A 14,598-nucleotide genomic window follows, 5' to 3' on the forward strand; every position below is an offset into this window, starting at 1 on the left:
CTGTGTTTTAGCCAAGGACAATAATAGATCTATTGTTGGTTGGTTTTCCCCCCAATTGGGGTTTTCCAGATAATCATAGTGTACATGGTTTGAATGTGTATTTCCTGATTGTTATATTTATTTCTCTTGAACCCTAACATTTCCTCTAGTTGTTTCTATTAACCCATTGCCACATGGTTTTTGGTTATATTACATTGGGGTACCTCTTTAAACTAGGGATCTTATAACTTAGCTAGTGACTCAAAGATATTACGAGTTGATATTTACATATATTTCATGGAAGTTGGTTGTGGTTTGGTTTGTCAATATTGTTGATTGGGCTAGATAAAGTCGTCCTTGTTCATTTGAGATTCAAAGTTTTTGGTAGGCTTTGCTTTTTGTGTGGGATAATCCCTAAAAAGGTGACCATATTCATGGCATTTTTTGCACTGCAAGGGGATGTGCTCATTTTCTAATGATTGCTTCCATACTATATCCTGATACAATATACCAATCAAAGCCAATAGGAATTGTGTTATGTCCATATTCACATAGATCATGGCATATGATGTATATATTCCCCTTTGAGTAACCTTAAAGGTTTTGACAAAGTGCCCCAACACGTTTGCTATGCACTAAAGAGTTTCTTCCTCCCAAAATTCTTTTGGAAAAGAGAAGAGCTAGATCTAGATTGGCATCATTTTGAAATTTTGTTTCCCTTGGCTTAAATTGTCCATCCAAAATTGGAGGTATAGTCCAACATAATTAAAGAAGTATAATCTTTTGAAAATTCAAGTCCAATTCACAATATTGGCAAAGATTATTATGGAAAATTCCTTTGCTCCTAACTCCAAATCAATTTGCTCTTTTTGTATCCATATTATCAAGGCTCTTTTTTATGTGACAAAATCACATAAATTTGTTAATTAAGACATGGTCTTGTGTAAAATGAATATGTTCCTCAATCCTATTCGATTTAATCTCACATTTAAGGTATGTGTTGCTTTAGAAAAATAATGGCCTGATCCTCATGATTACAAGGTAGTTCCTAGTAGTGGATCTCTAGAAGAAGAGATTCCCTTCATACATTCCCCTTATCACGAAAATTGAATGGAGGGGTTGCATGTGTAGCCCATCATTTTTTGATTCATGCATTGCCAAAGATCATGTTACTATAAGAGAGAGACCGCCCCCTCCCCTTGAGTGTACCATGGTTACATTAAAGAGAAAAACCCTAGAATACAATAAACTAGTCCAGTGAAAAAACAAAAAAAATAAACTTGAATTCCAATTACATAACTCTAATTAAACTTAGATTTTTCGTCACTTAAAATCACCCTTCTTATACATACATCTAATTTTATAAAAAAATAATTATCAAATATATAATTAATTTGTATGTTATATTAATTTCATAAACCTTAACTACATTAAAATATTATTATAAAGATTAATATTATAAATATTTTTTTTTTAATTTTATATTTTTAAAATATTAAAATTTAATGTTTTTAAATAAACACTTTAAAGAAAACCAAAGAATAGTTAACACCTGAATATTGAGAGAATAAAGATCTTACACTCCTAAAAGCAAGCGTATCCAACGCTTTTATATGGTATTATTATGGAGGATTTTTACATTTTATTTCGACAATGTGTTAATTTAGTATGAGTTATTTTACATAAGGGTGTACATTTTCTTTCAAAAAAATTTAATCGAAAAATATATTTTGTGGATTTTTTTATTATAGGATAAATTTGGATTTAAAGTGCATAATAACTAATAAATTTCATGGCATAATTTTTCTTCAACATAATTTTATTTAATATATATATATATATATATATATATATATATCAAAATCATTAAGTGAAATGAGGGAATTTGACTATGGTAAAAGCAATATTGTAGTGTGACTTCAACATGGTGCTATCTACTATGGAAAAAAATGGGAAGAAGAAAGGTAAGGGACTTATTTGGAGAGAAGATAGAGAACCTAATTTTATATTGAGAGTTTGTGAATATTTTCCGAAATGGAGGAAAGTATACCTAGTCAAATAGAAGGAATGGAATAGGTCATATAGTTGTTAAGTTGGATCATTTACTCATTCATCACACCTTTCCATTGGAAAATTTATTAATAACACTTTTCCTTTGGAGAATTTATTAATAACATCTTTCCATCAGAAAGTTTATTAATAACCTCATAAATAACTTTGTTCAAAATTCCCTACCATAAAACTATCACTCTATCCCTCCATTTGATTCATGATTTTGGTTCCCTTCACTTTCAATTCAATTCATTGTCATTGTAATAACCAAGAGTAATGGAAATAATAAAAGAAAACTAGAGAAAATTTATTGCAAGGTGCCCATTCATTTCCATTTTTTTGGCAATTTAGAGGAACAAATATATATCTAAAAGAATATGCCACAATTCATATTATATCATGAGAGAAAGTAATGTACATTCAAATCCAATTGAGCCTACAATATTATCTAGAAACAAAAAAGTGGTCTAATAGAGTTTAGTATTAGAGATGGTAGTTGAGGTATGTGATCAAATTAGTGGTCAAGTCGGCCTATGCCAAATTAGTGCCATTCATTATGGAGTTAGGAAATGCACTTTTCTAACTTATTGTGAGTGATCACTTCCTTCTAGGTTGGTAGAAAGATTCATTATATTCCACACCTTCATTGCGTTGTCATGTTGGCCATAAAAATGCATTTGGGATCTTCAGTAGCATGAGAGTTACAGTACATCTAGAGTTGCAACACTTCAACCATCGACCTAGAGTTCTATCTTTACCTAATCATGGTGTTGTGGTAAGTGTTGTTGCTATCCAAATTGATTAGCAAAAATATGGCAACAATACTTTTACCATAATTTTTTCAATTAAAATTTGTTGAAAGAAAATGTACACCCTGAAAAATTCCTAAATTAATATGTAAAATAACTCATACTAAATTAACACATTGTCATATATATATATATCTATATATATATATATATATATATATATATATATATATATATAATGTAAAAATCCTCTATAATAATACCCTATAAAAGTGTTGGATACACTTTTAGGAGTGTAAGATCTTTATTCTCTCAATATTCAGGTGTTAATTATTCTTTGGTTTTCTTGAAAAAGTTTCTTTAGAAACATCAAAATTTAATATTTTACAAATACAAAATTTTAATAAAAATCATTATAATATTATTTTTATGTAGTTAAGGTTTATGAAATTAATATAACATACAAATTAATTATAGATTTGAAAATTATTTTTTTATAAAATTAGATGTGTATATAAGGGGTGATTTTAAGCCATTTTATAAAAATTTCCCCTACTTTAAGAGTAACTTGGTATGCCTTGTCAATTGTTGTAAGGGGTAGAATGCATATCTTATTTGGGATATCATATCTCAATTCACTGATTTACGTGAATACTCTCAACTCCTCATCCTCTTCCACATAACTTACTCTAATATTGATCCGATAAAACTCTTCTATATATTCTTTGTCCACCATAACATTTTGTCTGAGATTTTGCATTTGTCTACAAAACATTCAATTAATAATATTTTGGCTTAAATTTTCCTTTGAATGTTGTACCATCCTATCACAGTTCTTAACTTTGTCTTTTCCTTTATTTTCCCTTTGTGCTAGCACCTCTTCCCACCATAATTTTGTGTTGGCATTATGATACATATGTTGTACTTGATGGCAACCTAATAAATTATAGTGTAGAGAAAATTTCACGCACTTATATGCAGAGAAAAGTTTATTTCATGTAGAGAAAAGTTCACCCACTTTTATGCAGAGAAAAGTTTATTTCATGTAGAGAAAAGTTCACGCACTTTTATGCAGAGAAAAGTTTATTTCATGTAGAGAAAAAGTTCACGCACTTTCATGCAAGGAAAAGCGCGTATATGTTGGAGAACTTACCTTTGGTCCATGGTAGTTAGTCCTTGGTATTTGAACCTATGAGGAAAAGCGCGTATATGTTGGAGAACTTACCTTTGGTCCATGGTAGTTAGTCCTTGGTATTTGAACCTATGAGGAAAAGCGCGTATATGTTGGAGAACTTACCTTTGGTCCATGGTAGTTAGTCCTTGGTATTTGAACCTATGGTTTTGGACCATGGTACTTCGTCAAAAGTGTTGATCTCACGTACTTTCATGGTTGGTTCATGGTATTAGTCCAACAGTTTTTTTGATCCTATGGTTTTGGCCGGTGGTATTGTGAAAGGCCTAAGCCTATATAAAGCAAAGGAGATCACTTGGCTAATTCATTCTTGCAAATCGAATATCTTAAGATCTGAAATATTGGGTTATTGTTTTAAAAAGTTTGATCTATGAAAGGGAAGTTGAAAGCGAATCTGTGAAGGGTGATCTCTCGAGCGCTGCAGCTGCGGAAGTGCGGAGGCGCCACAGGAGGCGCAGTGCGGAGGCGCCACAGAAGGCGTAGTGCGGAGGCGCCACAGAAGGCGCAATGCGGAGGCGCCACAGAAGGCGCAGTGCAGAGGCGCCACAGAAGGCGCAGTGCGGAGACGCCACAGAGGCGCCATAGAAGGCACAGTGCGGAGGTGGCACAGAAGGCGCAGTGCAGAGGTGCCACAGAAGGCGCAGCACAGAGGCGCCACAGAAGGCGCAGTGCGGAGGCGCCACAGAAGGCGCAGTGCGGAGGCGCCACAGAAGGCGCAGTGCGGAGGCGCCACAGAAGGCGCAGTGCGGAGGCGCCACAGAAGGCGCAGTGCGGAGGCGCCACAGAAGGCGCAGTGCAGAGGCGCCACAGAAGGCGCAGTGCGGAGATGCCATAGAGGCGCCACAGAAGGCGCAGTGCGGAGGCGCCACAGAAGGAGCAGTGCGGAGACGCCACAGAGGCGCCACAGAAGGCGCAGTGCGGAGGCGCCACAGAAGGCGCAGGTGCGGTGGTCGCGGTGCCACAGAAGGCGCAGGTGCGGAGGGTTTTGGGTGCATAACTGATGTTTGGTTACTGGTATTGAGTTCAGATAACAGCATGATTAATGACTTATCTTTATGTACTAGATCTGGTTGATAACACTCATAATATCATTGTATATGTATGGATCTGGTGATTGGGTGATTCAGAAGGTTGTTTGATTATGAGCTTCAATGTTGTTTTTGGGTCCAGTCTGAAAATTGATGAAACGTGGTACCTGGAGGAGAGAAGATTGTAGGCTAGCACCTATGTACTAGTATCTAAGCTAGTACAAAAGCTAAGGGAGATCTTTGGAGCATTGTAGCAGGTAGCAACCTCTGTACTAGTAAATGGATCGACTAGTACAAGAGAAAAGGGGGTTGTAGCTCCCGTACTGGTATAAGACTGCACCAGTACAAATATTGTAAAAGGATTTTCTTATTAAGAAGAAGATTGAGATGACTTGCAGTAGGTGGTTTTTCTCCCGCATTGGGTTTCCACCTTATATCATGTTGTTCATGTGTGTGCCTTATGTGTGATGATCTATTCTCTATTACGGAATCTGTTATCTAATAATATGGTTGATAATGTTCTAATGCACTCATTGAAGATCAATTAACTTAATCATAAGAAGTTGTGGAAGTAGCATATATGAATCTGATTATGGAAATGAAAAAGTTTTATTAATGTGATAATATTGATTCACCCCCCCTCTCAGTATTATTTCCAAAAATTGGTATCAGAGCAGGTCCTTTGATAGAAGCTTGATCGCTTGAAGGAGATCCGTGGAACAATGGGAAAGAAGCTTAAGAAGAAAGCACCTAAGAAAAAGAAGTCATCTCAGAAGAACTATGACAGTGGGAGAATCGATTGGGGATTAGGTATAAGAAGCTCTTCAGATTCAGAATCAGATTCAGAATCATTATCAGGTATGAATATGTTATCCTCTGATGTTCCAGCTATCTTTCCTTTTGGAAGAGATGAAAGTGATAGCGAAACTACTGAATTTGCTCTTATGGGTGAACAAGAAAGATATCAAATAGTGGCAGAATTTAAAAGGCTGACAGACAAAATTAGAGATCAACAAGATCTATTGAACAAAAGGGAATGTGATTTCAAAGAAGAAGCTACCAAACTAAAGGCCCAACTAGAAGAAGGAAACAAGGTAAGAAAGCTACTCAAGGACAAGGAAGACCAATGTCAAAAATTGCAGCATGAAGTGACATCATTAAGAAAAGAAGTCAACGAAAGAAGCACAACCATCAAGAAACTCAAAGATAGATCCAGCTACTATGAAAATCTTGAAGCTACAATCCTCTCACTAAAAGGAGATCTTGAAGAATCAAAGAAGAAGAATACATATCTACTCCAAGCTATTGCAAAACAAGAAAACGAAGTCACCAGCTTAAAATCTCAACTAGAATGTGCCTTCCGAGTTCGTCAAATGCAGCAGGATCTGAATGAAGAACAAGAAAAGGAGATTCTCAAACTAAGGGAACAAATGGAAGAAGGAAGGAAAGCTGAAGGAGATTTGAAAAAGCAATCTCTTGAAAAGGAAGAACAACTTCAGGTTGAGGTAAATATCTTGAAAGGTAAACTAGAAGAAAAAGATAAGCTTTTACGATTTCAAGATAGTTCTAAAGTCTTGGATGATATTCTTAGTAGTCAAAGGTCTCCTGCTATAAAGACTGGTCTTGGTTTCCATGAATCTGTTGAAGGTGAATCTAGTTCACAAGGTGAGGCAAGGAACTCTAAAGAGAAATCTAAAGTGATCAACAAAGAAATGAAAGATCAATCTCATCATCAACCAAGAAAAGAGATTCCTCAAAGAAAATCCTTTACTCCTCCTATGAATAATGTTGAATGTTATGTATGTCATAATCTTGGACATGTTGCAGCTAGATGTAGAAGAAGAAGGGTTCAAGATCATTATGCAGAAAGATCATCACATTCAAGGTACTTTTATGGATATTGCTTTGCTTGCAATATGTTTGGTCACAAAGCTGCTGATTGTTACAGGAGGAATATGAAACATGTAAGATGTTATGCATGTAACAAGCTTGGACATATAGCTAAGGAATGCAGGAACAAAGTGTGGGCACCATATCAAAAGGAGAAAATGTCATCATCACGCTTGAAGATATGGAGGAAAAAGGAAGTACAGTCAGAAAAAGGTGGCACTGCACAACGTACAGACATACCAGAATCAGAGGGAGCTGAAAGTACAAAACTTCAGTGTCCTGAATCTCATATGCAAACTCCATAAAGGAAAGTTGCATATATACGCGAGTTAGTTACTGCACAGTCGCGTATATGATTGTTTGAAGAAAGGCAGTAGGGACAGATTCAAGAGAAGGATCAGTTTTGCTGTAGTTAATAATAATGATGTGTGGATATGATGGTTAGAAGTGTTTTGGTTCTAACTTGATATTGATGATGTCTTGATACTTCTTATTGATATGGATGATCAGATAGATGGCACAGGTTTAGAGGGAGCATATGGACTTAATGCATTATTGGCATTATGGTTAATAGTCCTTGGTGATGATACTTATATGGATAAATGATTCATCTTGCTATGGTTATGAGTTGTTCACATGGTTCTTGGATCAGATTTATGGTTGATTCTCTAATGATGCTTGCATGGGAAGCACTTAGCTTGAATTCACATCTTCTTGATGTTGAGTCACTCATATGCTGCTGTTGTCATATGCATAAAGATCATATATTATAGTTATGATTCCTTTCATTCTTGGCACAAATGGATGAGGATTGTTGGCTGGATACAGGGATGATTATTCAAAGTTGCATTGTTGGAGACATGATGATAATGAGCTCTTATCTATATGATGATAGGATTGTTTCATACATATGTTGATTAATGCAGATATTCCCAATTGATGATACTTGATTCATGTAGATCTGGATGGCTATGATGTTTCTCACATAGAATGTGAAATTCTGTTGATGCGGACATACCTTGATGATTCATGCACTAATACAAGTTGCTGGTCTAGTTGCTGTTGATAGATACTATGGAGCAGATCATAAAGTGTTGTTGCTGATGTTCATCTTATTTAGGTGATGTCATATCAAGACTCATGATGTAATAGTGTCATCTCTTCAGGTCATGTAACGACCTATGTTGGTTTCCCCACTATGCCTGGGATGAAGATGTAATGTATTTGGTTTTCATTTTTCTGATATATCCCCACTTGGTTGGGTGATGGATGTATGTATTGAATCCTTTAGGAAGGTCATTTGTGATGTAGAACATCCTTTTGCAGACCTTGCTTACAGTCAGGGGGAGCCTGAGCATGAACAACACTATATAGCAGAGCAGACATTTCAGCTTGTTCTCAGAAAGAGCATGATCAGATTGGTGCACCATGACATATACAAAGGGGGAGCTCATTCAGAGATTTCAACAGGTACTCAGGGGGAGCTTATAATGCATTGTTGGCATTATGGAGGATGTACAGAAGGAGATCTTGGCTGCTGGTCTGATTATTGCTGCAATCTATCTCTTTCATGGTTATGGATTATGGTTCTTCTTTGCAGATCTGGTTTATAGTCAGGGGGAGCATGTTCTTAGGGGGAGCATAACCCTTTGCCCTTGATGTCAAAGGGGGAGAGTGATTGGTTGTTGTTGCCATCAAGTCCAAAGGGGGAGATTGTTGGCATTATGATACATATGTTGTACTTGATGGCAACCTAATAAATTATAGTGTAGAGAAAAGTTCACGCACTTATATGCAGAGAAAAGTTTATTTCATGTAGAGAAAAGTTCACCCACTTTTATGCAGAGAAAAGTTTATTTCATGTAGAGAAAAGTTCACGCACTTTTATGCAGAGAAAAGTTTATTTCATGTAGAGAAAAAGTTCACACACTTTCATGCAATGAAAAACACGTATATGTTGGAGAACTTACCTTTGGTCCATGGTAGTTAGTCCTTGGTATTTGAACCTATGAGGAAAAGCGCGTATATATTGGAGAACTTACCTTTGGTCCATGGTAGTTAGTCCTTGGTATTTGAACCTATGAGGAAAAACGCGTATATGTTGGAGAACTTACCTTTGGTCCATGGTAGTTAGTCCTTGGTATTTGAACCTATGGTTTTGGACCATGGTACTTCGTCAAAAGTGTTGATCTCACGTACTTTCATGGTTGGTTCATGGTATTAGTCCAACAGTTTTTTTGATCCTATGGTTTTGGCCCGTGGTATTGTGAAAGGCCTAAGCCTATATAAAGCAAAGGAGATCACTTGGCTAATTCATTCTTGCAAATCGAATATCTTAAGATCTGAAATATTGGGTTATTGTTTTAAAAAGTTTGATCTATGAAAGGGAAGTTGAAAGCGAATCTGTGAAGGGTGATCTCTCGAGCACTGCAGCTGTGGAAGTGCGGAGGTGCCACAGGAGGCGCAGTGCGGAGGCGCCACAGAAGGCGCAGTGCGGAGGCGCCACAGAAGGAGCAGTGTGGAGACGCCACATAGGCGCCACAGAAGGCGCAGTGCGGAGGCGCCACAGAAGGTGCAGTGCAGAGGTGCCACAGAAGGCGCAGCACAGAGGCGCCACAGAAGGCGCAGTGCGGAGGCGCCACAGAAGGCGCAGTGCGGAGGCGCCACAGAAGGCGCAGTGCAGAGGCGCCACAGAAGGCGCAGTGCGGAGGTGCAGTGCAGAGGCGCCACAGAAGGCGCAATGCGGAGGCGCAGTGCAGAGGCGCCACAGAAGGTGCAGTGCGGAGGCACCACAGAAGGCGCAGTGCAGAGGCGCCACAGAAGGCGCAGTGCGGAGACGCCACAGAAGGCGCAGTGCGGAGGCGCCACAGAAGGCGTAGTGCGGAGGCTCCACAGAAGGCGTAGTGCGGAGGCTCCACAGAAGGCGTAGTGCGGAGACGCCACAGAGGCGCCATAGAAGGCGCAATGTGGAGGCGCCACAGAAGGCGCAGGTGTGGTGGTCGCAGCGCCACAGAAGGTGCAGGTGCGGAGGGTTTTGGGTGCATAACTGATGTTTGGTTACTGATATTGAGTTCAGATAACAGCATGATTAATGACTTATCTTTATGTACTAGATCTGGTTGATAACACTCATAATATCATTGTATATGTATGGATCTAGTGATTGGGTGATTCAGAAGGTTGTTTAATTATGAGCTTCAATGTTGTTTTTGGGTCCAGTATGAAAATTGATGAAACGTGGTACCTGGAGGAGAGAAGATTGTAGGCCAGCGCCTATGTACTAGTATCTAAGCTAGTACAAAAGCTAAGGGAGATCTTTGGAGTATTGTAGCAGGTAGCAGCCTGCGTACTAGTAAATGGATCGGCTAGTACAAGAGCAAAGGGGGTTGTAGCTCCCGTACTGGTATAAGACTGCACCAGTACAAATATTGTAAAAGGATTTTCTTATTAAGAAGAAGATTGAGATGACTTGCAGCAGGTGGTTTTTCTCCCGCATTGGGTTTCCACCTTATATCATGGTGTTCATGTGTGTGCCTTATGTGTGATGATCTATTCTCTATTACGGCATCTGTTATCTGATAATATGGTTGATAATGTTCTAATGCACTCATTGAAGATCAATTAACTTAATCATAAGAAGTTGTGGAAGTAGCATATATGAATCTGATTATGGAAATGAAAAAGTTTTATTAATGTGATAATATTGATTCACCCCCCCTCTCAGTATTATTTCCAACATTTTGTGTGCCTTTTCAATCTCATCACCTTAACTTTCTTATCATCATTGACATCCTATCAAAAATTCATGTTACAAAATAAGTTTTACAAATTTAGATTTGCTCTTAGATTTTGTGAATTAAGCTTATGAGAATTTGTTCTTATTTTAACAATGTTTATATATATATTTTTTACTTGGAACTCCTTATCACACCACAATTTTTACATTATCCTTATTCCCCAAAATGATATCTTTTTTTATGCTTACCTGGTCTAACCAGGATCAAGCCTCCTTGTGTCACCCATCTTAAGTCAAGGGTGGTTTTGGCTAGACTTTGAAATGATTTTATAAAACGACTTGTTTTCCATGTGGTTTAACCTCTTATTATACATTTCATACACAACCATAGTCATGCTCTCAATGAAAAGTGGTTTGCTTTGCTTTCATGAAGTGAATAGAATTTTAAAATTAAGTTTTTTTGAATTTATTGTATCTTTCTTGAGGATTTCCTCTAGGTTCATTATAAACTTTGGAAACTCTATTAATCTTTTTTTCAATAATATAACTTTAATTGAATCTGTGATAAGAACTCCAAGATATTTGAAAAAAGACACTTCAATTAATTGTTGATTGTCATATGCCAAATATGTATTTTTTTAAATTTAATTATCATGATTTTCATTTTGTTAATATTAATAATTATACTCAAATTAAAAAGATCATAAATATATATAAAATTTGAAAATGTTGAAAGTGAAAAAAAAATTATAATCAATTTAATAAATAAAAAATATATTAAAATCACATTCTCCTTACTTATTATTATTATTATTTTTTCTTCTACAAATCAAAGTAAATTTAAAAATTCCCAAAACTTATACTTCAATTACTAAAATTCAACTTTGACGGATGATGGTTCGTGCATCATATATGATGAATGACATGCTATCCGGACAACGTGGAGGGCATAACGGCAGTCGACAGACGGCGACGGGTGAGGGACCTCCGGCGAGCAGGGGTTAAATTTGACGGGTGACCCTACCCGTCAAGGAATTTTTTTATGACGTTTTTATTTTTAAACTGCCCATCATATGACTTTTAAAATTTATTTGTACAAGTTTCATCTAATTTCAAATTGTACTCATAATTGTTCAAAATTTTCATTTTTTGTTGTACAATTCGGCTCAAGTCTCATTGCTACACTTTGTTTTGAGACCTGCTGATCAAATTTTTCTGCAAATTTTCCAGATTGTTCAAATGTTCTGAGTTTTTTTGTTTAAAATGGAAACACTGATAAAATAGATGGGAAATATATATATAATTCACCTTATTAATAAAAAATAGAAAAATAATAAATCTACAACACTTCCATGCTTCTTACATTTTTAAAAAAATGATAAGCCTAAATATACCTCTTACAAAGAAAAATTTGAATACCTTAAATAAATAACAATTATTTAAGAACGGCATATATATAATATTTTCTAATTTAATACATATAAAAAATAAAAATATTATAAAAAATAAACAAAATAAAATTTAAATCATTTAGTTTACCAACAAACCACCACAAAAATGTCTACATTGCTGTTTAAAACATCTTTTGAAATAATTGAGATCAAAATTCTGAATAAAGTTTTCTCTATATTCTTTATATTATCTCTTAGACCTTCAAATGCTTTCTGAGCAAACAAATAAAACTGATATTTTATAAATGCAAAGTTACTCTCCAGTAAAGGATCTTGAAATTACCAGTGGCTCTGAGTCTGCGGTTCTTGTATATTGTCACAGTCATTGTACTCGCCATGCCCACTGCTCCGATTTGTTCTGAAATGTTGGAATCGTTTTCTACTTGAGTATCCACTACATTAAGAAACCCTGCAGCAAGGTCCCAAAGCTTGTTTCAATTGAATTATAGAATTTATACATTTGATTTAAGATTTTTGTGATTTATATTAAATTTTGATAATAAAAAAATTATTAGTCACATTACAAATTGTTTTATTAAATTACAAATTCTATAACCTGGATTTTAGATTTTTATAATTTATATTGATTTTAATAGTCTTTCAAATTAACCAACAACTTATAATATAATTAATCTGAAAAACTTTATAAAAACCCTATATTTCATATTTAACATGGATAATCATTAAATGCAGAATCCAGATTACTCAAGTGAAATTACAGAAAGGCTGAATTTGTTATTCCCTGTGAACGTACAGTGAAATCACTGCTAAATCACTACCATCAAATTTCAATTGAATACTTTCAAGACACTCTGGCATTTGCTCAGCTTGCATAAGGTAATTTCTCAAACTACTCGGCCTTTGGTTAACAGTGGATCTCAAATAAAAAAACAGAAGATGGATACATCTTAACCTGGATAACCACTCATGGGATTCAAAAAAAACCCTCTGATTTTGCACTTTCAAATACTACTTATTAAACATGAGCTATCAAGGAGATCAACCCAGCTCAGCACATGACAGAATGCAGAGCACCTCTACCACTCAGGTAGGATATCATTTTTTTTTGTTATTATTAATCAGAATGAGTATTTTAGGAGAATCTGTAATTTCGTATGGCATTAAAGTTATCCAGGAAAAAAACCCAATTCCTTCACAATAAATATAAATATTCAGGCTTTCGACTATAAATCGCCCGTGAATGAGAAGCCAAAGAAATAAAACAAAAGGCAAATAAGATCAACATTTCAGCTAGCAATGCACCACACTATTGAACTTACTAGGGACCTCTGATATAAGCAAATAAAATATTGAATTTTATACAAAATTCAGTATGAAATTTTTTCAGTGTTGGTCCAAACAAAAGCACCTTTCTAGCAATAATAAGAATTCCTCCTTAATATTTTATAACACAGAGACTTAGCAGTAAAGACAGGTACAATAATCGAAACGAAAGTAACAGAATTAGCAGGAGGAATATCTTATAATACACAAAATTAGCACTAGAGACAGCTACAAAAATCGAAACGAAATTAAAAAAATATATATATGTTAGGCAGTTTTACCAAAACAAGTTCTCATTTTATGCTGCGAAAATCTGCATTTTGAATGAAAATTAGAAGGAAAAAAAAAACGCATTTAAATGAAACATCAAGAATGAGCTAGAAACGCGCTGCAAAGAAAATATAATCCGACAATACACACTGTTAACAGATAATTCGTCCATGCACCATATCATCCAGCCAGAAAATTAAATAAGCAGAACGCAATTCCAAACCAGACATAAAGATCCAGTGTCTTTGAAATGAATAACGCAGAAGAAAGAATAAAACAAAACGTCATAGATTCGCCAAAATCTAACCTGAAAGAAGCCGGATCAGCGCCAAATTCCGTCCGATATACTTTAGATATCGCCGTCTTGAGCCTAAACCGGCTATACCACAGACAACCTCCGTCACACTCCGTCGATCTTTGAGGTCGAAAGCACAGAAATCTTTGAGGTCAAAATAAAGAGGAAGAAAAGGGGAATTTCAGATGCACAGTTTCTCCGCTTTGGGAGCTAAGAACACAGAGAAACGCGCAGGATTGCTCCTTCTATAGGCGATTAAATATCCAAAAAGATGACAGAGGAGGGCGGCAAGCAATGGATCGAGACCAGTCGGAAGCAACCTGTGGACAAGGACTCTTCCTTGCGAGTCTGTAACTTGTTACTTAAGTTTCCTGTTACCATATCTTTTCATATCTTGGACACGCGGGCCGCGGTAGTCTGGTACTTGGTATTTGGTAAGTTTACAGTAAATGCTCCAGCGATCAGACGATCCTAATAAAATCAAGACCCTACAAAATTTATTTCCATTCGTGAAAGTTGGTAGAAGGCGGACGCATTTGTAGTGTCTCGGTAACGGAAGTTGCAATGTTATATATATATAACAATTATTAAAAAAAACTTAAAACTTTTCATTTTCAAACATGCCCGTCATATTGACGGTATTAAAAATTAATAGCAAGTTACCCCTGACGC

The 14,598-nt window shown here is 36.0% G+C and overlaps 1 protein-coding gene across 1 annotated transcript; it reads right to left on the reverse strand.

Moving 5' to 3' along the window:
* Positions 1-12,192: 12,192 nt before the first annotated feature.
* LOC149244341 (uncharacterized) lies at positions 12,193-14,307 on the reverse strand. The gene is made up of 3 exons (XM_089371507.1): positions 14,247-14,307; positions 13,939-14,070; positions 12,193-12,486 (listed from the first exon to the last, which is right to left on the reverse strand). Exons 1-3 carry the CDS (start codon positions 14,305-14,307, stop codon positions 12,317-12,319), a joined length of 363 nt encoding a protein of 120 aa, XP_089227633.1. The 3' UTR covers positions 12,193-12,316.
* Between the last annotated feature and the right edge of the window lie 291 nt (positions 14,308-14,598).

Source organism: Pinus tabuliformis, chromosome 8 (assembly GCF_031772625.1).
Source record: "Pinus tabuliformis cultivar Carrire ecotype Pingquan chromosome 8, CPIR1, whole genome shotgun sequence".
Classification (NCBI taxonomy): domain Eukaryota; kingdom Viridiplantae; phylum Streptophyta; class Pinopsida; order Pinales; family Pinaceae; genus Pinus; species Pinus tabuliformis.